The sequence below is a fragment of the Nelusetta ayraudi genome, unplaced genomic scaffold (genome assembly GCF_046127955.1).
Source record: "Nelusetta ayraudi isolate G7.1 ecotype Tasmania unplaced genomic scaffold, CSIRO-AGI_Nayr_v1 ptg000168l, whole genome shotgun sequence".
Lineage (NCBI taxonomy): Eukaryota > Metazoa > Chordata > Actinopteri > Tetraodontiformes > Monacanthidae > Nelusetta > Nelusetta ayraudi.
The window spans coordinates 2,707,501-2,733,554 of NW_027466218.1; the positions used below are offsets into that span (position 1 = coordinate 2,707,501).

Here is a 26,054-nt window from a genome sequence, read left to right on the forward strand (position 1 = left end):
TGGATCTTATTTACGATTGTCATAATTTTTTTTTCTAAAAATTCAAAATCAGTTTTTATTAATTCTATTATTTTCACCTGTCATGGCTCTGCCGCACTATCCTCACCCGTCTCCCGGCTCGCTGATTGTTAACTTCACCTCTGACCTCTGCTGCTTCACCTCTCTCTTGTCATTGCCGCGGTCTGATTGGTCCGTCCTCATTTCCTGTTTTGCAGAGTTTTACCTCTAACATGCCCTCTCTCTCTCTCTCTCTCTCTCTCTCCCTCTCTCTCTCTCTCTCTGCCCCTCGCGGCTCTGCTGTGTCCGGCCTCTGTTTCCCAGGATGAAGCTGTGGGGGAGGGCAGCCTGGCCCCTGCAGGTGGCCTGCCTGGTTGCCTTGGCGACGCTCTGCGCTGACCCCGTGTCTGCTGGCAGCCGTAACCATCGGGGGCCGACAGGTACGCCAGGTCTTACCCCCGACGCCGCCGCGGGTTAATTAGACTGTCAGCAGCCGGAGTGCAACACATCCTGCCGGAGAGCGACTGAGTCAGGATGATCCAGTGCGTGTTCGCCACTCGACGTGTGACATGGAAACCTGTGGTTTTGGGTTTGGAAGCAATCCTGTTGAAAACTAAAGGCCACGTGGATGGAAAAAAAAAAAGCACCTGAGATGTCAGGAGCTGTCAACACATACACATCTGTGTGTGTGTGTGTGTGTGTGTGTGTGTGTGTGTTGGGATCTGTACCTTATGGGGTCAAAGAACCAAAACCAGCACGTTGCGGACACAGACTTCAGTACGATGCCATGATACAACTTTGTGATCAAACATCAATCACACACACATTATATAACCTCTGCCAATGAATCTTGGTTGGACGCTGATATTGGATTTGCAGCAGGATAAATGGCTGCATAAAGTAGTTCCTGAACCTCTTGTGTCTGAACTGGGGAAGCTCGATTCTGCCTCCTTGAGGGCAGAAGTCAGTTTTCACCAGGAAGGACGTATCAGTCTCAGTATGCGCTTCCTGTGAGATGTATAAAACAGTTTGTCAGGATGAACCTGTAGTTTTAGTACACATTTTCAAGGGATAACAACATCCAGATTTGGAACAATTGATAGAAAGTGTCTCTGAAGAACCGCAAAGAGTGACGAAGCAGGAAGCTCAGCAGGGCGTCAGCAATAAACCTGATCAGAGTCAAATAAAAGAAGCAGATCTGGAGAACAATCTGTCCCCCTGTGTGTGTGTGTGTGTGTGTGTGTGTGTGTGTGTGAAGCTGAGGGTTAAACACTGGCAGAGGCTGAGGGAGAGACAGGTGAGCTCTGTGTGTCTTGATTGTGGGGGAGCAGAGCTGTGACTCTGGCAGCTGTGAGTGATTGTCCTGATTGTGGCAGAGCCGAGCAGCAGAACCAAACCAGCGGTGGGCCGTGACAACATCCATCCGCTCGCAGGAGACGCTGCAGCCTGATTCTGAGTTTTTGGAGACGATAACGTCTGAGTGAATCCTGAGACATGAGAAAAAAAATGTGTCCTTTACTTCTTGTCCCTGCTCTGCTTTTCAGACATTCTACAGTTTTAAACTGCCCTTTGTGATGTCTCAATGTGCTCAACCCTTGTCTTGGTCCCTCCTCCAAACATATGGAAGCTCCAATGTAACGTCAGCATTAGCAAGAAGCTAATGCCAAGATATATATATTTTTTATTTATTTTACTGGAGGCTTTAAACAGAGAGCTAAATATTCAGAATTGTTAATCAAGCTGGGGTGCTGCTGCCGCTGGAGATCAGACAGTGGCAATAACCTTTAAAACCAACAACGACGCTTGACTGCTTCATGTTGTGTGATTCACAAAATCCTCTGGCAATAAATAAATACATAAAGATAAAATAAAATTAGAAAAACAGGACAGCAGCCATTCACATTGCAAATGTAATTGTTTGCCGACAGCTAAAATTTTTCCTCTGCCTTTAATTTCCATAAGTCACGGACACAGACCCCCACTAATGAGCGCCAACGCGGTCTGGTGAACATACTGGAACTTAGGAACGGTGTCAGCCAACAGCCGTCGCCTCCCCTCACTCCTCATTATGACAATTCTCTTAATTGTGCTGCGTTTCCTCGCCGCTCATGTTTTGCAAAGTGACCTTTAAGGCTGCTACCAGCGTCCGGCGCTCACTGGCTGTGTTTCTTCCTCTTTGCCACCTGACAGAAGCTGAGGCGAGGCTGCTTACGGCGGGGACACAGCTAATTGCAGCGCCCCGTGTGTTGTGAAGGTCAACATCAGGCCCCGCCCACTTTTTATTTATTTATTTATTTATTTATTTTTTGATATTTAGCTTGAGTTGGCTGCCAAAAGAGACTTTTCCCCAAACTGAGCTGCTGCAGTCTATTAAAGGCTTCTCTTTAATTGGTGCAACTAGGGCGTGTTGGCCGTGATGACAAACACACAGACACACACAGTGCTATGAGGCTGAGAAATAATTGGCTGTATGTTTGTGGCTGCTTGATTAGTTTTTCCTGCTTTCTTGTCCTTGTCTTTTTTTATATATATTTTTTTACTGCTTTTATGTTTTGATCTGTTTTGATATGTTGAGCCTCTGCTGCTGCTGCTGCTGCTGCTGCTGCAGCGTTACCACTTATGACCACACGGTGGCTCTAGAGGTCAAACAATGCTCCGAATGTGAGCAGAAAGTTTGTACTCTGGGTTTTATTCGTACGCTGTTATTTTATTTACTGAAGACACTCAATTTCTCATCAGTCAGGAAATTGGAAAGCAATTTTGGGTGACAGATGTGACACCAAATTTGGAAAATAGTGAAATCTGCTTCTGCTGAAATTTTTATTTCCCCCCACAGTTATTGCCTGAAAGTGGCTTCATATTTCTGCCACATGAAAGTTTTGAAAGAAACTGAATTAAAGCACACACACACACACACACACACACACACACACACACACACACACACACACACACACGTGCACGCACATCTAATCAGCTAGTTTATTTGTCATCATTAGCACGCAGCTCTTTAGCCTCTAGATCTTGAAGTAAAAGCTATGTCCCCACACTGTCAAGACAATCCATCACTTTTTGTGAATTGTCTCATTCAGCTTGTGGAAAAGTTTCAATGATCCTGTCATAGATCTGCACAGTAGGTGAAGACAAACGCGCCAAGCTCAGCTGTCTTTATTCCAATATCAGGCTTTTCGATGCTCTCGCAGATCCTTCTTAATTAAATTTCCGGCAAATTCCCTCGCAGCCTCTTTTCCGTCCTTGTCTGCCTTGTTTGTCTTTCAAACTGAATTATCCCGGACCAGCAGTTTAGTCTCCGGCTTGCCAACTATCACAGACAAAAACCTTTGTCTGTTGCTTCTAGCACCAATTTTTTTTGTGTTCTTTATTTTTAAATCCCTTGTTCACTTGAGATCACAGATTTCGTATTTCAAATTGCCAGAGCGGAAACATTTCCTAATGCCTTTTCGCAGGGTGTTTGTGCATCCTGGCTGGCTTAACTACATGCACGGCTCCTTCTGCGATAAAAAAAAAAGAGACACTGCTGACAAGGATGCTACTCGGCTCGTCTCGTGCACTTTAGATATAAGCAGGCTTGTTATAGACGCGGCGCTTTGCATGCGTGGCCTTATGTGTTTACTCACTCGGTCCTTATCTAAAGCTGCTTATAAGATGTCTCCTTAAAGGGAGCGAGTGAGGGAGGGAGGGACGGAGGGAGGGAATGAGGAAGAGAGGGAGCCCGGGCTGGGCCACCGAGAGCGGGATTTACTGGGGATAGATTTGTTCTGCGTACGCACGCCGTCGTAGCACTGACCTATTATCATAATTAGCATAAAGCCTGCGGGCCTGTTAAACACTGATAATGTCAGCGAGGATTGATGGTTCTGCGTGGGGTCGCAGTGAGGGAGGACGGCAAGCCAGGCAGGGGAGAGTGATCTGAGAGGGCGAGCGAAGGAAGGAAGCAGGGTCACAGTGTTTAATTCAAGGGGTTAAAGGTCACGTATTATGCAAACGTCACTTTGCTTTCAGCGTCATCTGACAACAGTCTGTGTCACTGAACTCCCTCAGAAATGAGAAAAGTCTGTCGCCTATTTTGGCGGTGTGTGTTAGAAAAAACAAAACAAAACGTCCCTTTGTGATGTCACAAAGGGCAAAAGCATCTCACTGGTACCTCTCCCAGGGTGGTACCAGTGGTGACTAACCCTCATTGAGACTGTTGCCTTTCAAACTTACGGAAGGTCCAACATAGGTACTGCTTTTTCAGCTTTTTCTTTTTTTTTGTTGCAGGAGGCTGTAAACAGAGGGCTAAACAGGCCACTTCCTGGAGTATTTTGGATAATTCGTTGTGTGCAGCTGCTCTACCCTGGCTATAATTTGGTAAACGCTTCATGGAACCTGGAAAATTTCCCAGTCAGTCAGATTTATGTCACGAGTTCGGGAAACAAAGAACATCCCGTCAATGTGGGTTTCCACCTTGTGTGCAGCGTTTTTGTTCACCCTTTGCTTCTTTCTTCTGATTGGCCTCATTAAACACCAGTCAGCCAGTGAGTCAGGAGAAAACCATTCAGTCGGGAGCTCTTTCAGGTGGATCTGTGGAAACTCAAACTGGGAATGTCGGCGATCCGGCTGCCGCTCACAGGAGATATTTTGTTTTGCCAAAACTTTGACTTTTTTATTTTTTGACTCCCTTCTTCAAACACCCCGTCCCCACACAGAGACGTCCCCTCGGACAGATTGGCTGACACCTCCTCCGCGGTGACGGCCTGTCAGGTATCGACAAGGTGGTGGCGGAGGAGGCAAGGTGGCGGAGGGAGCAGCTCTCTGATAAATTGCCGCTGCCTCTCGCCCGCGTCTGTCAAAGTGCATCAACTGCCTGACTAACCCATCGGTTCAAGGTGTCTCGCTCTGCTGTCGGCAAAGCCAGTGTCGCTGCTGCCTCACATTTTTCAGCCCACTGCCTGACTGAGGAGCGTTTTGGACACGCTCTGAGTTGCCTTTTCATCTGGGCGCCCGGTGTCCAGAACAGGCCGCTGCAAAGGCAGCGTGCAGACATTTAGGGACGCTGACGCTCGGCTGCACAGCTGCAGAGCAGGTGAGAGGTGACAAGCAGCAGCAGCAGCAGCAGCAGCAGCAGCAGTGGCGGTGCTGCTGGAGACTCGCAGCAGATTGTATAAGTTGTGTGTCTGACAGCTGTTCAAGAGCAAATTGGTTCTGCCTGAAACAGAATTGTGTAGCGGTTTGAAAGCACGTGGTTTTTTATTTCATTCTCTTTTTACGGTGTCGAGCAGTGAGCTGTGTTGACCGGTTGCAGGTGTGTCCACTGACCAATCACAGTGAGCCGGCTCACCTCGCAGAGTCGGATGATTGAGTTTGACTTCATCAAATCCAAAGACCTCAGTTTCTGCAGCGATGCAGCAGTGAGTCTTTGCTGCGACTCTGACCTCTGTCTGTGAATATTTAGCTGATTTCAATCACTGCACACAGTAAATCAAGGTAATCAAGACCTGAACACAGTCAGAGCTGCCTTTGTTTCTGAATTGGGGTTGAAGATATTAATATTGCAGTGAGATGAAAAAAAAAAGGTGTTTTGTATGTTGAATGCAGCCTGTTAACACGTTGCTATTTTTAGGGCGTTGAAAGACGCTTCAAGCCTGCAAGTGAATGTGACGAGTGTCGAAAATGCGTCATTCACTTTTCAGAAAAAAAAAAAAAGAGCTGTTCATTGTTGGTTCAATTTAAAAGAAATGAAGTGACAGAATTGCAGCCCAGATAAACAGGAAACGATCAGGACTTGGCAAGCACGTTCAGCTTGTAGAAATGCACGTTCCTGCAAATCAAATGGACGGTAGATGTTATCTCATTTCAAGTTTAGACCTAAAACACACACACACACAAACACACCTGACTCCGCACCGCACCACGTGCACCTAAAAATAGAAATGAATTTATTTCCTGCAGCTCCGCCTTTTTAAAACACAAACAGCGCCGCCGCAGGTTCTGATGTGTGTGACCTGTGAACCCTGCGACCTCATTACTCGGACGGGAGGTCAGCAGCCCCTTTGTTTCCCGTCGCCGCCTATGACAGCAACACTCGTCTCCTCCTCTGCGCTGGCAACAAGCGGGCCGGCGGGGCGACGGTGCCTCGTCTCGCCCCAGTCGCCACTTTGCATTAATGGCAGAATTAATGTCCGGTCATAACGACGATGAGGTTCACAGGTCTGATTAAAGCAGGGCCACTTTCTTAACGTGCGTCCGACTCACCCACTCCCCTTCCCCCTATTCAGCTCAGCTTCATTTCATTATTTTCCATTTTTTTTCTTTTGGAGCAGGATGATACGGGCCGTGTGCACATGTGTGTGCGTCCGCCTGTGTGTGTTTCTGTGTGTGTGTGTAGGGGTAATTCGGCGGCTGCTCTGGCCTCGGGAGAGCCGCAGAGCGGAGGAGTGAGGGAAATGAAAGTGGAGGGATGATAGTGGAGGGGTGCCCTGGCAGAGCCGGGATCATTGATGGGGCTCTCTGGAGGAGAGAACAAACAAACTTTAAATCAGAAAGGATGAGAAGGGCCACGGCCTGCAGAAATGGAAGCCCTCGGCAGAGCGCGCATGTGTGTGTGTGTCTGTGTGTGCGCGTTTGGCCTTGTGTGTCGTCAGGTTTGTGCGTACTCTCGCGCGTGTGTGTGTGTGTGCAGCCGCAAATCTCATTGAGCTGAGCGTCAAAAAAAAGTTTTGCGGTCCGGCTGAAGTCACGCACACAAATGAAATCTGGGCTCACGGCTGCGTGTAACCAAGGCTTTTCTGGGGCTGTAAAGAGACTTACAGGTAATAATGTCACCAGGAGGGATTGTTCCGCTTGGTGGGCGCAACAGATTCTCACAGAGGGAGCGACAGAAAAGAAACAAACAACCAAAAAACAAAGCAGCCTGAGATCAGCCTGGCTAAACGGACCAATCAGTGCTGGCGCTCGTTACCTGTGATGATGGAGACGCGCAGCCTCGCATCGTCGCCTTCCACCGTTTGTCTTTTTTGTCTTTTAAATCGGTGCCACTTTCCTCTCATATTTCCCCCAGGAAGACGGTGATGGAAAGGTTCGCCTGCTGTGTGCTTAAAACATGTTGTCGTCGTTTGACTGACGCCAGGGACGGATTTACATTTTGTTCGGCCGCCGTGAGAATGAACCAGCGGGGGATCCCCAGGGGAGCGCGGAGATAATGGAGGGGAAATTAGACAGCATCGGCGAGTGTTTGTTGTGTCAAGTGAAACAGCAGTTATTCATATGATTATATGTTTTTTTTTATTTAATTGTATGCTGTTTTTTTTTTTTAAATGCCTTATATTTGAAAGAAACGTTTCAATCATATCATCCTCGAGTGCAACACACACACACACACACACACACACACACACACACACACACACATGCAGAGCTCGTAAGGGTTTCAGTGTGGCCTGTTAGGAGGCTGCAGCGCTACATGACTCATAAAATGTGCCTGGGATCAAGTCATTATGATTGAAAGGAGCCCAAAGACATTAGTGTTTTTTTTCCAAAAATAATTTTCTGCCATTGTTTGTGTGTGTGTGCGTGTGTGTGTGTGTGTGTGTGTGTGTATGTGTGTGTGTGTGTTTTTATCCTTTCTGGCTGCCTCACACAAACGCAGCGACGACACTCGCCTCTGTGTCTGAGTTAATGAGGGCACTTGGCTGAGAATAAAAGCAAAGTATTACTAAAGAGTGTTTACCCGCGCCAGTGTGAGAGCGGAATACATTTAGGAGTTTATACAGAAATTAAATAATTCAGCAGATTTGTTTAATCCTCGGCGAGGCTCCACATTGTTTACGGCCTCCGCGCGAGGGCTGAGAAAGTTTTTTCTGCGGAGAGACTCGGCGATAAGCTCCGCTGAGAGTCGATGACGAGTTGGAAATAACCCCGCCCCCTCCTCTCCCTCTGCTCCTCCCCTCTGGCAGTGTCGTACCAGGTGAAGCAGGGCACGTGCGAGGTGGTGGCCATCCATCGCTGCTGCAACAAGAACAAGATCGAGGAGCGCTCGCAAACCGTCAAGTGTTCCTGTTTCCCCGGGCAGGTGGCCGGCACCACCAGAGCCAGGCCCTCCTGCGTGGAAGGTAAAGACAGTGTGTGTGTGTGTGTGTGTGTGCGTGTGTGCGTGTATGTGAGAAGGATGAACTCATATATATGAACTCATATATGATATTTAATGAAACTGAGGTTGAGGTTGAGGGTTTACGATCAAGACTGCAAAAAAACCCCAAAAACAATTTCCAGCTGCAAAAAAAAAAAGTGAAGATTTGGCAACATAACTTGTGGTGCACTGAGAGACGCTCTGCGCCGGCTGCTGCAGAACCTGTGAAAAACTTCCCTGCAAAAACAAGCTCTTGATTTTTTTTACCGGTGGCAGGAATTCCACTCATTCCCGCTCCATCAGACATCGCAGCGAGGCCGCGTGGCGTCGCTGAAAAATTCAAGAGCCGGAACGCTTTGCTCAAACTGAAACATTTCAGAAGCCTGGTGAAACATTTGCTGCACGTCCTCTCGCAGGCCTGCAGCCTCTGCGCTCCCACTCGGAGCCTGCGATCATGACGCGAATCCCAAATGGTGTTTTTGCCGGTTTGGGACGGAGCTTCGGCTGCACTGCCAGTTGTGGTGCGGCGGTCGGAAAAAAAAAAAGAAGTTTCCTGCATTTTTCAGGTTGCTGCGCGAAAGCATCTCACCAGCGAAAGGAAGTAATCTGCACGAGAGGCTGATTGGAATCACTTTGGTCTCTGCCGGCCTTTGTTTGTGGGTGGAAATATATCTCACAATCCCTCCTCTCGCTCAGCAGAGCGTGCGTGCGTGTTTTTGCTCTGAAATTCGATAAAAAGCAGATGCAGAGGAGACATTTGGCCTTTTTTATCCGGCTTAGCAGCACCGAAAGAGGCGCGAGGCGGAAACAGAATGAGCAAATACTGAAAACCAACAGAAAGACCAACCGAAAGAAATTAAATACCAAGAGAAACTAAACTTGCCAGAGCACAAATTAAAGACAACTTTCAGATCTTTATTTAATATCCCACAATCCAGTGCAGCAGCTTCACATGATTCATTATCCCAAAATTTCAGTGGAGCTTCAGAGGACGGTACATATTTAGTCTCCTGCTGCTTTCTGCTCTGCTGGACCTTCCACTAAGAAGTCGGGCTTTGAGGGCGGAGCCAAGACCTGGCTGGCGGAGACATTAGTGACATCACAAAGGGCTGCTTCCCCCTCCAGAACCGTGCGTTCCAGTCGGCCGCTGCCTGAAACGGGCAGCCTGAAAGTCGGCCTGTTGGGCTGACAGGCTGGAGACACGGATCATTGTTGGAACACGCCGGCGGCGTAAATATTTCATTGCGCGACTCCTCAAATATTCAGCGCGGCCTCCTCCGCTCGTCTCATCGCGCATAACAGAGTTGCTTTTGATCAGGCGTGCGAGCAATTCAGCGGCGGGTCTTGCAGGGTCACGCCCACCAGCCGGCGGAGCCGCGCGTCTTTGACCTCGGCGGTCCGACCGTTTGCAGTTTCGCGCAACATAAAAGCTCGATTGTTGAAAGGTTCGTTAGGGCGGCTCGCAGCGAGGATTAATAATTAAATAAACCGCAGCGTTCGCCGGCTCTCCTGCTCGTTAAAAAAGCCGGCGAGGGTGTGAGGAGGGAAGAACGACGACGGACGGGTACAAAAATAACAAAGAAATAAATAAATGAACAGATAGAAGCTGTGCTTTGTTTCCAGCGCGCCCCGGCAGCGTCCGCTGCCCCGGAGAGACCACGCCAGCGGCCGTGTCACTGACCCTGATCATCCGCAGACGGACCGGCCGAGATCACAGATACGGCACATTCATTGACCTCTGCACGAGAGGTCAGCCGAGAGCTGGGGGAGGGAGGGCTGGAAACTAAATCCACAGCCTCTCCAGTGTGAATCAATACAAACACAGATCCTGGGTTTTGATAGGCGTGCAGGCTGAGCTGCAGCCTGGGCCTCGTTGTTATCAACTGAGATGGCTTTATCATCATTTATCAGAATCATCTCCTCCACTACTTGGCCTGTAGTCTCACTGCATGTGCCAATTTTTTACTCCCTTCCTGGGTGTGTAGCTCCAGCAGCTGACTTTTAGAACCAAATGTACTGCATTATAAGCACACACACACACACACACACACACACACACACACACACACACACACACACGTGCATATATTAGAACAGCTTTCTCCTCTCAACTTGCTTTTATTTAATGAATATGTTAATGATAATGTAGTTATTCATCCAGAAAGGGATTTACATTTCAGTAACTTTCTTGTAGTTGTTTAAACACCAGTGATGTCCAACTTCTTATGAATAATATGAATAATTAAAAAAAATAAAATATATAAATCTATTGTCTTTGCTGCGCCGACAGCGATCTCACACACACGGAACGTGAAACAATGTTTCACTCAGTGTTGTTGCCAGACTGAGACGCCGTCCGCAGCGAAGGGATCAAAACGACGTTTATCAGCAATTCTGATCATTTCAGCACAAGTTGTAAAGTGTCGATGCGGTTGACAGCAAATCAAATATTCATGCTCTGTAATTTGCAGAAAAAAACTCAAACCCAAACGGCTTATTTTTTCATTCAAATGTGAACGAGCCGTCCTCTCTGCGCTGCTGCTTTTGTTTTTTTCTTCTTCATTGCTCTTTTGGAGCAATTCACATCGAGTCACTCAACGTCCAACCACAGTGCGCTGCACTTCCCAGCGGCGGCCAGCAGAAGGCGCTTTTCCCATTCTGATGACATAAGGCGCAGTTCGGAGCCACTCTGCTACTCTAATGCGGAATGAGCTGGTTTGTTGTTTCACCTGTTTTGATGAGTTTCTTGATGGGCGCGCCAGGCTTGATAATGATAAAATCAGGCAACCATGACGCAAATGATTGGCTTTGTAATGAAAGTTCGGGATAAGTCTGGAATAGTGCGGAACCTCTCGAAATTCGGCATGACCCCGGTTTGCTTTTGTTTGCTTGCTCTTTAAAGACCCGGGTTTGAGGAGAACGTAGCAACCAGAGCTGACGACTGGATCGTCATTCAACTGAACCTTCTGCTTTCTTCCAAATGTCCCACCTGCACACACACACACACACACACACACACACACACACACACACACACACACACACACACTTCAGTCAGGAGATTTTAATAGATGTCCTGCTCACATCTCACCCTGCTCTCACCTCTCACTTCTCAGCAGCGTCACTCAGCAGCACTCGTCGTCGTATGAGTCACGCTTGACCTCCAACTTCACAGCAGTTGCCAGAGTTCTCACCTCCGGCTGACACCTCCCGACGCACAGGAACACACAAAAAGCCACTCCCTACTCAGCCTCCTCTCACCTTTTTATTTATTGACTTATTTATTTATTTATTTATTTTTTTTTTTCTCGCGAGGCTGAGCGCTCCCGGTCGCCGTCCCTTTGTGGAGGAGTTGGAGTGTAAATGGAGTTCCATTATTGATGGAGGCTGAAAGGGGAGCAAATGGAAGCAGGTTCCCATTACCGGCGGCCGCATGTTGGGGCCCATTACAGTCAGACTAACTTTTTTCGGAGTGAAGTCCATTCATCAAAATATTATTTCCTTGTTTTTTTTCCACCCTCCTGCCCATCAATAAGTAACAAGCTTCTTGGTGCCTCCTGTTTTCCCCAGAAGAATTAGCGGTGCCGCTGGTGTTTGGGCGCCAGCAGTTATACGGCTGGAAAGGATGGAAGGAAGGTGTGGAGAGTGTAGTCGAGTGCCGTTGATAGGCTGGAACTCTCTCTCTCTCTCTCTCTCTCTCTCTCTCTCTCTCTCTCTCTCTCTCTCTCTCTCTCTCCTCTCTCTCTCTCTCTCTCTCTCTCTCTCTCTCTCTCTCTCTCTCTCTCTCTCTCTCTCTCTCTCTCTCTCTCTCTCTCTCTCTCTCGTCCAACAAATGAGAAGATTTAATTTTGTACTTTCCGGGACCAGAGTGGAAAAACCTCACGTAACAATTCAAATTGTGTGCAGCCACAGTGCGACACATCGCTCTGGCTTCAGTGTCTGTGGGGTCGACTTTATGTCTTGCTGCGGACGACATCGTTAAAGTGGCCAAACAGGCCCAGGGCCGATTAAAGGCGGCGGACAAGTGGTGTTTCACCTGTGATTTGCTGAACTCGGCCACCGACGCGCCACAACTTTCATTACTGCGGCAAAGAAATCGAGTTTATCGTCAGGAGCTGCACATCAGCCGGCTGTTGTTTTCACACTTTCCCTCATTTTGCTGCTGTGTCATAATCTTTTCTGTGATTCCTCCCCCCTCCCCCTCTTTTATCAACATTTTTCCTTTTTTTCCCACCACTTTTCCCACCCCTTCTGGTGCCCCCCTACCCCACCACCGTCATGCATAGCCGGGTGTGGCGGCACGGCTGTGTGGGCCGCGGCAACAGAGATACAGTGTGTTAGTAAATCATTGTCGAAAAAGATGGATGTCTCCCCTTTCGACTGCTCCTGCACTCCACGATCACTGAGTGGAACAGTTACAATACCTCAGGGTATCCACACCTCTGGGTCCTGCTGCGTCTGTATGAGTGTGCGTGTGTGTGTGTGTGTGTGTGTGTGTGTGTGTGTGTGTGTGTGTGTTGCACACTGACACAGGCCCTGTAAATATGAATACCCTGGAAGCCAAAGTGGGACGGGGCCTGCTTGTGACTGCGCTGTTTCACCTGACAGCAGGGGGGGGGGGGCGTGCATGTGCACAATCAAAGGCGTCTAAATGTGCACAACAGGCGTGTATCGTATTTACATTTGCGTGTGCGCACACACACTCAAACACACACACACACACACGCACACACACAACATGAGAGTAAACTCCTCCCTGCAGTGTTGGTGTGTGTGTGTGTGTGTCAGGTATTAATGGGAAAACACTCTGACACGCCTGAGTGCGCACACTCTATTAGAACGGCCCTCCATACATCAAAATAGGACACGTTCCAATAATGCGATGGGATACACTTTGTAATTTGTTTTCTTTTTTTTTCAAATATTAATGTGATAGTCTGATGTATTATTCCCTGTCATGTGACGTGCGATGAAAGCGATAGAGAGGCGTGGGAGGACCGGTTTGAACATGGATAATTTCTGAAGTATTTCCATTTCGTCACATGGGACCAACATGTTTGGTGTGTGTGCGCGCGTTTCTTTTGTTTCGTTGTCACTTCACTAATCTGACAGCGCAGCAGCGGCTGGAGAGCAGAAGTGAAGATGAACCACATTAATGAATGTTTCTTCTTTGCTCTTTGGTGGAAACGGTTTTGCCCGCTAACGACGCGCACGAGCACACAAGTGCAGTGTTCACGTTTGGAGACGAGTCGCTCTAGCAGTCGTGCGTGCTCTTGCAGAGAGGAAGGAAAATGCACGCATGAGCGACGGGGACTGCAGTTTCAACTTTGTCCACTTGATGTCACAAACATTGCAGTGACAACTGCAGGCAGCAGTCCGGCGGAAGATTAATGTGAATATGAATACTGGCAAAAACAACTCATTCATGCGTGCATACCCACCCGCGCCCCATTTGAAAAGTTGCACCTGCATATGGACTGCAGGTGAGTGACCTTCATGTGTGTCTGATTGGCGTGCTGTCAGATCTGGAAGCTTCCTCGGGGCAACTGTCCTACATGGAGACCTTATTTAAAGTGGTAGAACCTGATCACACGCAAATAGAGCAAAACTGCAGTCCACAATGTTTGCCATCGGCCCGGAGTGGAGAGTCTTCGGCCAATAGAGACAGCAGCAATGGAATTGTGAACCTTTCGCTCATCAGCAAGGGCTTCTCTTGGGAATATTGGTGCGGAATTTTGTTGTTGAGACAGGTGCATTTGGAGCTGGACAGCCTGAGAGTTGTGCAGAATGATTTTTTTTGTGTGTGTGAGGGAAGCAGTGAGTTGGAGCGGCGTGAAGGCAGTTTTTCCAATATTATATAGCTGCCAAACACAGCAGTTGAGGAGCCATCAGGGTCAAAGCCTGGTTGAAAAGTGAAGCTGAAAAAGATCTGCAAAAGTAATAAAGAAAAAAAAGAAAAAAAAAAAGAAACAAAACACAGGGTCAAAAATACAGGGTCATTTATTTTAAAGCAACAAAGCCATTGTCCACTAATCAGATGAGCTGCTCGCACACTCCGGGGGAAGTGGGACAAAGGCACATTGAGCAGCAGCAACTAGCGGGCAAAGACAAAAGGAGAAACACACAGGCTTTATATACAAGGAAGGTTAACAAGACACAGGTGACGGCGATCCAGATGGGGAGGGCAATCAGTGCAGAGAGGGAAGAACAAAGGCAGGAGGTGTGGGGCAGAATACGATGGAAACAATAAAAGTGGCTTCACCTGCACAGAAATAAATACTGAAGACAAAATAGAAGCAGAGGAGAACGGAAGGAAACAGAGAGACAGGTGTTGAGGGAAGAATGTGACAGAATGATGTTGAAAATATAAAGGAAGAGAACGTTAACAAAATTACGCTTTTTAAGAGCAGCTGGAGAGACTTTGTCTCCAGAGGACCAGAAGGTCACACAGGATGGCCCTATGGGTTATGATCTCGCTCTCTCTCTCACACACACATACACACACAGGCGTAGTTGTGACGTGCTCAGTGTCACCGTAGCTGCGAGAGCCTTTTTTTTCCCAGCTTTCAAACTCGCCTCTTTCCTCTCGCTTCCCCCTGTGAGTCTTCGCCGCTGTTGCATTTGTTAAGCCTGTTTTCCACTCTGCTTCAGTTTGTTGCTCACCTTCCCTCTCTCTCTGTTGCCGCTGTTTAATCTGCTCCTTCCTCCCTTGGATCCTCTAACAGCCTCCTCCCTCCCCCCAGCGCCCCTCCCCCCAGCGCCCCTCGCCCACCCCGCTCCTCATTTTTCCACACTACAAAGATGTTTTTCCTGGTGAACACCTATTATTCCAACTCGTGTTGTGCCGTCCCGCCACCCCCTCCCACCACTCCGCTTACAGCGCTTCCTTTGTGATGCTTAAAATGTCCGTGCTTTACTGCATTATGCAGCAGGAGGCCCACTTTCCTCCTCATCCTCCTCATCGCCTCCCCTCTTTTAGAAACAACTGTCACCTCTGTTCAAACTGACTGAAGTTGTTTATTGTTTTTGTTTTTTTCGACCCCCCCTCAGTAAATTACCGCCCTCTCTCGTCACGAGTCTTGCCTGCCATGCAAACAGAGTGACGGTATGGAGGAGAAAGTGGGAGCGAGGCGACCGCAGCTATTTTCGGCAGGCCGAGCTGTCTGCTGTCTGGAGAGTTGAGGTCAGATAATCTGACAGATTTGAGTGTCAGCTGCTAAAACCTGAGAAAAGTCTGGCTTTTATCGCCGAGTGCTGTGTGGAGCAGACACAAAAACCTCAAGCCACTCTTTGACCCGGTGTGGGTGCTGGGGTTGAACTGACCCATTTTTGGTGGTTTACAAAGAGAAAAAGATGACATTTCTTTCAGTTTATTTGTGCTAGAGTGGGTCTGATTTCTATAAAGACCAGTGTGGGTTGAGAAGACTGGTAGGGAGCCAAAACGGATAAATAACTCTTCATTGTGCACAGCGTATTGGTCATTTCCCATCCCATTCTTTGCCAGCGATATGAGCGATTTGTGGCGAGAGAGAGAAGGGCACGACTCAGACTGAGAGGATGATCTGGAAACAAAGAAGGGACTCGGGGAACACGCAGCACGAGGAACAACACGAACCCACCGCCGATAAAATACCCCACGGCAGTTTGACCCCCCGTCATCGCTGCAAAAATTGAAGAGCAGAGACGGTTTAACGGCTTGCACAGAGGAAATGTGAGTGTGTTGCGAGGCGTTTGAAAAGGATATTTTCTTTATTATTTCTTTCACAAAAAAATATCACGCGTTTTGTTATAAACAGCCGCGTCTAACACAAAGCGGCGGCCCCGTTTCAATTGCATCGCTTCATCATAATCCTGTTTTGCATCGCGCAAACGGAATCATTTTCCTGGCTCGCTCTCCGCCAGTGTTTTTACTCATTGTGCCAGGAACAATATGAGAGTTATGATTCACAGAAATTACAGTGAATTAAAGTGACTCATGGATTTTGCCGGCGCAAAACAAACACCAATTCGCAGGTCACACGCTTTGAGTCGGTCGTGTGCGACCACAAGATAGCGGAAATATCTCATTTCGTATTTCCTCCTTTCTGTCGACTTAATTTCAAGTTTTGTTTTTTCATCTTTCTTTTTCTTTTTGCTCTCCTTCCCTGCCAGATTTGCCCGTTGTGCGGCGGCTTTTGGGATCCCATGTTGAGGGATTACATTAATCTGATTAAAATGAAAAGCGGTAACTGCTGTACGTTTTGGCTCCTCTGAAAAATCACAGTAATTATATTACAGATGTCGAAGAAAAAGAAAGACTGGCCTCACAGACTGGTGGCCACGTGATCTGTGCTGGGATCATGGCGCTCCAGGATCAGCACCATGGACAGCGGACATGTCAGTTACACTGTAAAAATAGACTGAAGGCTTTCAGTTCACTGAAATGACTGCAGTGGTAAAACTGTGTGGCATTACCATATCACTACTACCACATTACTACTGTCACATCACAACAACCATATCACTACTGGCAAAATACTACTAACATGTTGCTACTACCAGATTACTACTAGAGGGATATTTATTTAGCAGGAAGTTCTTTGTGACATTTCCTCATTTTTGTTTTAGTCCTCCTCGCTCGTCATCCAAAGCGACGTGTGTCCATTAACTTGCTGCATTTCCTCTGTCTTTACTTCCAGTCTCCATTGTGGCCCAGAAGTGGTGGTGCCAAATGCATCCGTGCATGGACGGCGAGGAGTGTAAAGTCCTTCCTGACCTGACTGGATGGTCCTGCAGCACCGGAAACAAAGTCAAAACCACCAAGGTGAGACGTGAATGCAGTTGATTTCGTGGCGAGCAACTCCTGCCCACATCGCTGGTAGTTTTGTTCGTCCAACGTCCTGTTGTGTTGCGCCACTTCACCTGTATGAACGTTTTTCTGCTGTTTGTCTGTGGACCAGGTCCTTATTTGTTATTCTCTTTTATCGTTGACCAATTTTTGCTTTTTATTGTGTTTATGTGATTTACTTTCTTGCCAGATCAGCCAGGTTCACCAGGTTTATATCCAGGAACCTCTTGTCATTTGATCAAATGTAGCTGCCCGCTAGCTTCAGTTAAACACAACTGATGAACACCTTCATTTTAATCGTCTTCTCTGCTCAAGTTTTTTTTTTATTCACTAAAAATCCAAGGCTTTTCTTGGTAAGCACGTTAGGTCATCAGCAAAGTGGGAGCCTAAATTTGGAAATTTATTTTAGAAAGAATCAAGCAAGTCTCCTTATGAAAAAAAATCGCCTGATGAAGCGGATCACCGGGATGCGATTCATGCACAGTGATTTCCTCCTAACGAGGATCCTCAACATCCTGCCGTTAGACGTTAGAAGTGCGAAAGTTAATTTACAAGGTCGACGCCGACTGAGGCGTTGAATGTCTCGGGGTGCAGCAGGTGCTGTTCATTTACAGGTGAGGTACAGAAAAAAACCACAACAACAAAGAAACAAAAGAGAGGAAGAAAAAAAACGAGGGAACAGTCGCGAGTAGAAACGCCGCGAGCCGTAATTGCCTGAGCGATGGTGCAACAGCGTAACATCTGTCGCCTTCATTAGAAGGCATTATAGTCCGGGGCCATCCGCAGAGGCTTCACAATTAAGAGTCATAATTAAATCGCCGAGCGGGACAGACACAGACGCAAGAGTTGGTTTCCGTCGCAGCCAGCGAAATTAATGACCCCGGCCTCACGCCAGCGCCGCCGCCGCCGCCGATCGGCGCAATTATCCTCGTCCCGCCGAACGTTTCCCACTCTGCCCCCCCCTCGGTTTCGTCTGCCGAAGTGGTCGGCCGGGGCGAAGGGACGAGGCGTCGCACCGGCGGACCTTAATTATGCATTTCCCGAGGCGCTGGGAGACCGCTGAGCGCTAACTCGGAGACTCGGAGGCAGATGTCGCTGAGAGATGGTTGCGGCGAGACATCGATTCCCTGGCAACGGCTTTTCGCTCGGCCCTGCGCTCTCTCCCTCTCTCGCCCGCTGTCTCTCTCACCGCCCTGTGTCATTCTCTCATGTACGACCTCATTTCTTCTTCTTCTTCTTCTTCTTCTTCTTCTTCTTCTTCTTCTGCTTCTTTGTCGTCTTCCAGCTCGGTGTTTCATTCAACCTGATGAAGTCAATTTGTCTAAGCCACAGCCGGCTTAGGCGTTCTGGAAAGTGAGAGATGTCTTGTTGGAGGTGACGGAACGATGGCGAACAAGAGTAAATTGAAATGGAAACGGCAGAGCGTAGATATTTTTTAATATGACTTAATTCTCTCAGTCAACGTGCAGCAGCGTTTTCAGCGAAAATGCCTCATATTCTCGATATGAGACTGTGGGTTTATGGCTAAAACACATGGGATTGGCTGTGCTGACGGTACCTTGTGCAAACAAACCAGAGTTGCCCCTCCCCCACTCAAATTACCCAGAGGGCATTTCATCCCAAGGTCCAAAACACATGGCTTTGACTGGAAATAACCTCCTTTGACTTCTAATTGGCTCTTTGAAAGCAGGAAAACCTGTGTTGCTCAGTCGCAATTGCCCGTCTCTCTGACGTTAATTGTCTTCTCTCTCATCACCGTGTGGTGTGTGTCCTCTCTCCTCTAGGTGACACGATAGCGAGACGGCGGCGGGAGTCACAAGGAAAAAAAAAAGTCCCGAAATCTCTCCCTGCGTGGAAAATACGGATGATTTATTTTTTAACGACGGTGGAAAACGCGCGCAGGGAAGGACCATCCTTAAAACCAAGCAATGGGATAAAATGGACCCATCGTGAACTCTGTGCACGGAGACACGCAGCCGGTGTTGCAGTTGTTGCTGCTGTGACCAGTGGCCTTCAATCACAGACACCGTGGGCCGCACCGGGGGACACAAATGGACTGAGGTGGGCGGAAGGAAACCGCTATACAAGCATTTTAAAATGATGTGTATTTCAACAGAACAATTTGAGACTAGACGGCAGACTGGAGTGGGAGGTGCCGCACTGGAGACCCGCCGTCGTTTTTGACGATTTGGACGATTTTGGGGGGGAGAGCTCGGGGCAATAGCGGATCATAACTAGCAAATAGCAAATTAGCCGCAAATCGCTCTTGTGGGTCAAGTCGCCGACCGCCAAGACAGTTCTCTGCTGCAGTAATTTTCGCAGTTGTAATTAGGAATCGCAGCGTTAGGAATCATACCGACGTATTAAAAATTCATGTATGATATTTGCACTAGTCGGAAGCATTTGGGAAATGTTTTGTTTTTCTAGATATCTCCCCTCATTCGCTGTGGATGTAACAGAAACATGAACTTGAGCTTCCTTTGTTATTGGGTAAAACGTCTGAAACTTGAAGTAGAAATATATTACATATAATTATCACGGCCAATTATTATTGGGCAGTTATTTGTTAAAAAAAAAAAAAAAAAAGGAGGTTCAGACAATTGAACTTTGCTACCTTGCAGTCTGGTATAGAAGGAACCTTGCAAAGCGCCGTGATTAATCTCTTCTTTTAATGAAAATAAAGCTTTTTTTGTCAGGGAGTTATCACAGCCTTCAAAGTTACATATGTTTGATCGGTTATATTCAGCCTGTGATATTACTTTATGTTAGCTGTTTAAAAGGAGGCCCATAAAATGTTCAAACAAGGAGTTTGACCTGTCTTTATTGGGAACATTTTCTCTGTCTATCTCAGAAAAGTCTCACTCTACATTCACTAAAATCGTGATTTTTGAAGTCTGAAGATCTTTCCACTTGGGGACCTATCATGTTTTTCCTGAACACACACGCTTCCCTGGAGCCCTTCACCAGCAACGTGCTACCGATGACGACCTTTGTGACCTTTGGCGACTGAGTCCTCGGCTGAGTCAGGACTTGATCGTTTCCAGACGGTGCACAGCAGAGTCGAGCCCCAAACATCTACCTTGTGTTTTACTGTTGTCTCTGCCCAGTCACTCATTCGCACCTCCCCATCGGTCACCTGTCTGTCCAACTCTCCCTCTCTCCATTATGTGTCGCACAAAAGGCTGGCACGGTTGAAATAGTTTTTCTGTTACCCAGCTCTTTGTGTCGCTTCTCTAACAGTCGTTCTTTCCAAGCCACCGTTTTTCCCTCTGCGAGTCTTCTTCTCCTCCTCCTCCAACTGTGGCTGTCTGCCTCTCTGATTCACCCACCCGGGGGCCGCTGAGAGCCTCTGCTTTCAGACGCCTCACTTTTTTTTTCTTTGTGGGCTATGATAAATCTGCGAGAGCTTCTCCAGCTCCAGAGCTGAGCTGAGAGCCAGAGGGAGCTCCGGGGACGGCGGGGCTACCAGTGGCAGGCGGCTCTATTCTCTCATTACTGAGAGGCCTGGATAGCACCGGACTTCTCCCGGGACCGCTGACACGGGGTATTTTTAGGCCTTGCATGCAGCACTGGAGATAGGCCAGTCGTATCACAATACACTCTTTTCCTCCAGCAGCAACTCAGCAACAACGGACCGCTGGGAGCGGCGATGCGACGTTCAGAGGCCAAGAGCAAGTTAGAAAAAAAATACGAAAGAGTTCTTCTATCCATTCACCCATCCATCTATTTATCCATCCATCCTCTGTCACTGCTTATCTGGCGCTTAGGGCTACTGGAGTTTACCCCGGCTGACTTGGGGTGATGGCGGAGTTGTATCCTGCAGGCGATGACATCCCACACACAAACCAACCACACCATGTTTAGGTTTTTTTTTAGTATTCCTAACAGCCAGCTCTTTGTACTCAGGGAGGAAGCTGGAATACCTGGTGGGAACCCACGTAGACAGAGGGGGATCGTACACTCAGCACAGAGAGGGGTCCGGCCCGTGGGATTTAAACCCACAGCTTCCATGTTTTTCTCCCTTGATATAATGGTTTCAGACTCTTCTTATGATTCATAGACCTGAAGCGTGGATGTTACTGCACCCTTACAATGACGTGTGTCTGGCTGGACTGCTGTTAACCTAGTGAAAGACTCTGGTCGCCTGGTTTGGCTAACTATTGCAGAAACACTTGCAGCTCTTGCCTGGAAACAGGAAGCTGGCAGGGACGCTTGAGCCTGTGTTCTTTTTTAATGGGCTATGAGTAATGATGGGTAATGATAGGTAATGAAGGGTAAGTGGGTGAGTTGCCAATGAGACCAACAAAGGTGTTGATGATATGCAATACTATTCCATGTCAGCAGGGGGTGCTGTGGCAATGGCCAGGGCTCTGTTCTATCTTGTTGAAATGGTTCTACGAGCCCTGTTTCCAAGGAGTAAGTTAATGTACATCCGCACGTTCGCATTTGGCTCCATTTCAGGGAAGTGCGTGCACAGCTGCCGTGCACCGGCACCACACGTAGCCCCTCCTCCCTCTTGCTCCCGGCCCGCCTTCCTCCAGAGGTTCGGCGTTGGCCAGATGCAGCCCGCCGCCTCACTGCCTCTTCTCTTCCTCTCCGCCCTCCGCAACAGAATCAATATTTGAGGGGCTGTTTGCACTGCGTCGCTCCCCGGTGGCCGGGTGCCGGCACTGCAGCTGGGTTTCCCCAGTTCACCTTTAAAGAGCTGCTGGGGACACACTGGCAAGTCGCTGGTATTTAACAGGGAAATGTGCAGAAGTGCACCGTTCATATATTTACCGCTGCCGTGCTCTCCGGCCGAGCCCTGCAGCGGTACAGGCGCAAGGCTCCTCCACCTTCGCCAATTTATGAGGAAGAAGCCGAGCGAACTCGCTAAGTGGCCTCAAGGTATCTTGGAGGAATTTCGGATTACCATATTCCGCTTTAATGAGACGTTGCGTCGCATGCAAATGTAACAGGTGCGAACATCCGAGGGCTGATACACGGGTCCGTGCTTGTTCCTCGCACGGGAACCTCTCAGAAGCATCCTTTTTTTGTTACGCCAGCCTCCTTTGTTGTGCTTAAATGAAACTTGCGGGACGTTTCCTCAGCAGAGATGCGATTATTGCCACGAGGCGACACACGTTTTGGCCTCGTGGGCGGAACGTTTCCGACAAAACCCGGAAAAACCGGCGATAGAAGACGAGGGGTGAAAGCAAAGAGCCACATGAAAGAATGAGCGAGATGAAGAGAGGCGCCGCGCATGTGACGAGTTGTTTAAGTGCGACTTTGTTTGTGCTTTAAGCGCGGAGGCGGCTCTCCAGGGGCCACTCGCGTCGTCAAACCAAACGCCTGCGATGGTCCATCATCGGGCTCCCCTGCAATCCACACAATCGGTACCTGGAGAGGGAGCAATGAAAAGGCATGAAACGCCGTCGTCTCGCCCTGTGCGTCATCTTTTGTCGAGTCCAATTTGTATTAGCCGGCAGCCATATCCCGGAAATGTGGGCCGAGGATTCATGTTGAGCGGGACCGGTAATCTTCAAATGGAGTGAGTCTGTCAGCGGCGGAGGAGACGCGCGACAACCAGAGTCGGCTGCAGTAAAGGGCACTTTGCCATTGTGGGAGAGGGAAACGAGCTCCAAGACGCGCCGTCTGGAGCTGACATTGATTTAATAGAAGTCGGGGGAAGAGGAGATTAGCTGATGAAGTAGACCTGATCGGTATTATCAGCGCCAGCAGTCGTGACGCTGTCACTTCTGGAAATGTGACGAGGCAACGGTTCGACCTCGGCAGAAATGTTTCCCGCAGGAGCGAGCGGTCAAAGCCCACCTACGTGCGCAACTCCGACATGGTGCACGTACACCTTTAGAAAGATCGTTCAAGAGTTTCCATGTACACAAATATTACTTTATAATCAGGTTGATTGCCGTTGAAGTTCTGATGTGAATCATTTTATAATCATGTCTGTACAAGGTGATGCCAAGTGCACGCCAAGCCAAGAGATGCAGCCACAGACTTACCAGATAGACACACCACATCCAGACTTGTTGTCTAGTTGTGTATTTATCCACACATGGAAAGGTCCCTGATGGAAAAGTTAAAACTAGGGTCATTGTGTTGCTTGGCAAAAAATATTTGTGCACAAAAGATGATGAAGGGCTAAAAACGCATGAGCAAACATCTCCTCTCAGACAAATCTTCTTTTAAATTGAACCAGTTGAATTAAACAAAACCTGCTTGTGCATGGATGAAAAAAAGAATCATTTATAAAATACCTGTACTTTGACCTGTGTGCTAGGCCTAATTTCACTCAGCCGTTTACCGTTGGCTTGGCTCACTTAGCAACATCATTCACCGGCTCCTCCTCATTTGGTATTCAAGTGCAGCGGTGCGCAGATTAGCCGGAGAAGCGAGGGGTCGCGTGGAACTCACCGGCGAGCGCGGCCGGCTCGGCTCCGGGATTTAATTGCATTAGCTCCGCTCTCTTGCCGCGCCATAGAAAGTATAACAAAGGTGCGACAACACAGCCCATTAAAATTCAATGAAACCAGGCAACAAAAAAAGGATGTGGGGATGAGCGGCGGAGGGGAGGAAACAATCAAAAACGTCTTCAATATTCATTTGGCAGCGGGGGCGCCTGCGACGGGCCGATACTGACGGTGGAATGAGCCGGAGACATTAACGTCTTATCCCTCGCCGCTCGCCTTCGCCGAGCTTCTCCCCTCATCGCTGAGTCGTCACACCCACTTATCGCTCTGAAGCAATTAGCCGCCAGAGGCTCCGCTGACCTGAGCCTTTGTTACGCTAACAGGCGACATTAGCATGTAGCCGTAGCCCGGTTAGGGTGTCGATAGTGTTGCCAACTTTCATTCAGAAAAATAAAGGAGGCCTCACGCAGTGCTCGGGGCCGTGACCATCACAGGCCAGTAGTGGTAAATCATATCTTAAAAAAGGGTTTCAAAAGCAGCATTTGTAAGTTTATGGATTCTTGGGTAATGTAGGAGGACAGAAATTTAGTTGCCTGCCTGACACCCTCATACAAAACACAGATTGCATCTTGGCGACACACCAGCATCGCTACCTACGGGCTGTCCATTAGAAGCTAGCCAGCCTGCTGCTAACTGCTGACTCCCGATCGGACCTCGTTTGTGCTTTGTGCATTGAAAAACGCTGAAATCCACATTTCCTTATCTCTCATTTCGCTGTCGTGGTTGGAATAAAATTACACAAACAGTTCTCGGTCTCTCCTGCTCTAGGAAGCATGTAAACAAAGGCAGCTGTTTGTGCACAAGATTGTTGGATATTTTGGCTACAACAACGTGGTGTTAAATTTGGTTTTTGCATGGAATTGGACCAAATTGTTTCCTTTTTTTATTCTTTTTTTACACCCCACACAATTGGATAGAAGCCACATGAGCAGCGTGTCATGTTTTCCATCTGTTGTTTGGAGTCTGCGGCTACAGCGGGAATGATTTGGTCGAAATTCTTACCATCTGTGAAATCCCACAACGGCGATGTACGCAGATTAAGAAATGTCTTCGCAGTCTAAATCAACAAGTTGGTCAGTTGAAAAGAAAAAGAGTGAAACATTCCTTTTGGGTGAGCTTTAAGTTAGCGGTTCATTTCAAAACCCCTTCTTTTGTCCGCCGTAGAAAGCAAGCGAGGGGACGGATGAGAAATCGACGGAAACAAATTTTCAATGTCACACGGTCTCACTCTTTACTGGACGACACTTTGAAGCGTCGCTAACACTGATAAGGAACCCTGAACTGAAATTCCCATTGAGCTTCATGTGATGCGCAGGTGCGACGGCGCTGACAGATTTAATTTTACCCGATAACTCGACAATACTTTGCATATCCACACTTGGTAATATGATGAACTGCACCTTTCTTTTTTGGTGCTGGCTGTCACTGCTCAGTTTAGAGAAAACGCAGCAATAGTGTGCGTGTGTCTGTGTGTGTGTCTGTGTGTGTCTGTGTGTGTGTGTGTGTGTGTGTGTGTGTGTGTGTGTGTGTGTGTGTGGCCTGTTGCGTTCGACTGCAGAATATGTTGCGGGAGCTGTTTCTATTTACAGCCATCGTCTTATTTGTGGAAATTGCCTTTGCTCTACTGTCACACTGTATTACTGCCAGCCGCTGAGCAATGGCAACAATAGCGAGGGAAAAAAAGCGCGGCGATGACACATAAATGTGAGTTTAACTGTCAGGCACGCAGCCCCCGTTTATGCAAAACAGGCCGATATTGAAGTAGGAGGAGGAGGAGGGGGAGGGGGAGGGGGAGGAGGAGGGGGAGGAGGAAGTGTTTCAGTGTTTATACACCGGCGACAACGTTTACCCCATTGTTGGTAATTAATTATTCAAATGTGCCTTTTTCCGTTCTTCGTCACTGAACTAATGGATTATTTTTACACATTTGATTTGCCCACTGAATAGAAAAACGGCGTCCTTGCAAACTTCCCTGGCTGGTGAGTTGAGTGAAGAAATTGAAAAAACCCACAAAAAAACGTGTTTTCTGCTGAGGCTGCTGGCAGAACCCCCCCCCCCCAAAAAAAAAACCCATTGGAAGCAGTATATTTTACAACGTCGTTGTTTGTGGAAGAGACAAGAGCCTGACTCTTTGTGAACTGAATCCTGTTGTTTTATCTTCTTTCATTCATGTGGCCACAAAGCTGATGCTTGGAGTTTCTTTTTTTTTTTCTGTCAACATCCTTCCATAAATGGGCGTCTCCAGCACTTCTCGTTTTGTCATCAGCACTTTCGGTGCCTGTTTTTTTTTTTTTTTCGTCGGGTTTTTAGTTATTCTGGGCAGCGGCTTTGAAACGCGGCTCTGTCTGAGGGGAAAATGGACTGATTCAGGTTCCAGTCGGGACACAAGAACAACAACAACAAGAAAAAAACCACCAGTTTGAAAAACAACAAATCTGGCATTGTGGTGCATGCTGGGTAATCTGAAACTGTGCGCTGGAGCTTAGTCACACACAAGATCTCCAGGTGGACGCTGGTTCTGCACCACACACAGGAAACAGAGCGAGACAATTCATCCGACAGTATTACTCGCAAAACAATCTTGTAACAAAAAAAATCGCTGCAAATTGGCAGAAGCGAGTGTGCAGATATG

General features: G+C 48.0%; 1 protein-coding gene across 1 annotated transcript in view; it reads left to right on the top strand.

Annotated features, from left to right (window-relative positions):
- Positions 1-19,756, top strand: part of LOC142880382 (chemokine-like protein TAFA-4) — a 33,906-nt gene extending 14,150 nt beyond the window's left edge. The window contains exons 3-6 of the mRNA XM_076014260.1: positions 322-437; positions 7,953-8,108; positions 16,804-16,928; positions 18,737-19,756. Coding sequence (XP_075870375.1) covers positions 323-437; positions 7,953-8,108; positions 16,804-16,928; positions 18,737-18,748 — 408 coding nt within the window. The 5' untranslated portion in view covers position 322 and the 3' untranslated portion in view covers positions 18,749-19,756. The remainder of the gene's footprint in view (positions 1-321; positions 438-7,952; positions 8,109-16,803; positions 16,929-18,736) is intronic.
- Positions 19,757-26,054: the final 6,298 nt, after the last annotated feature.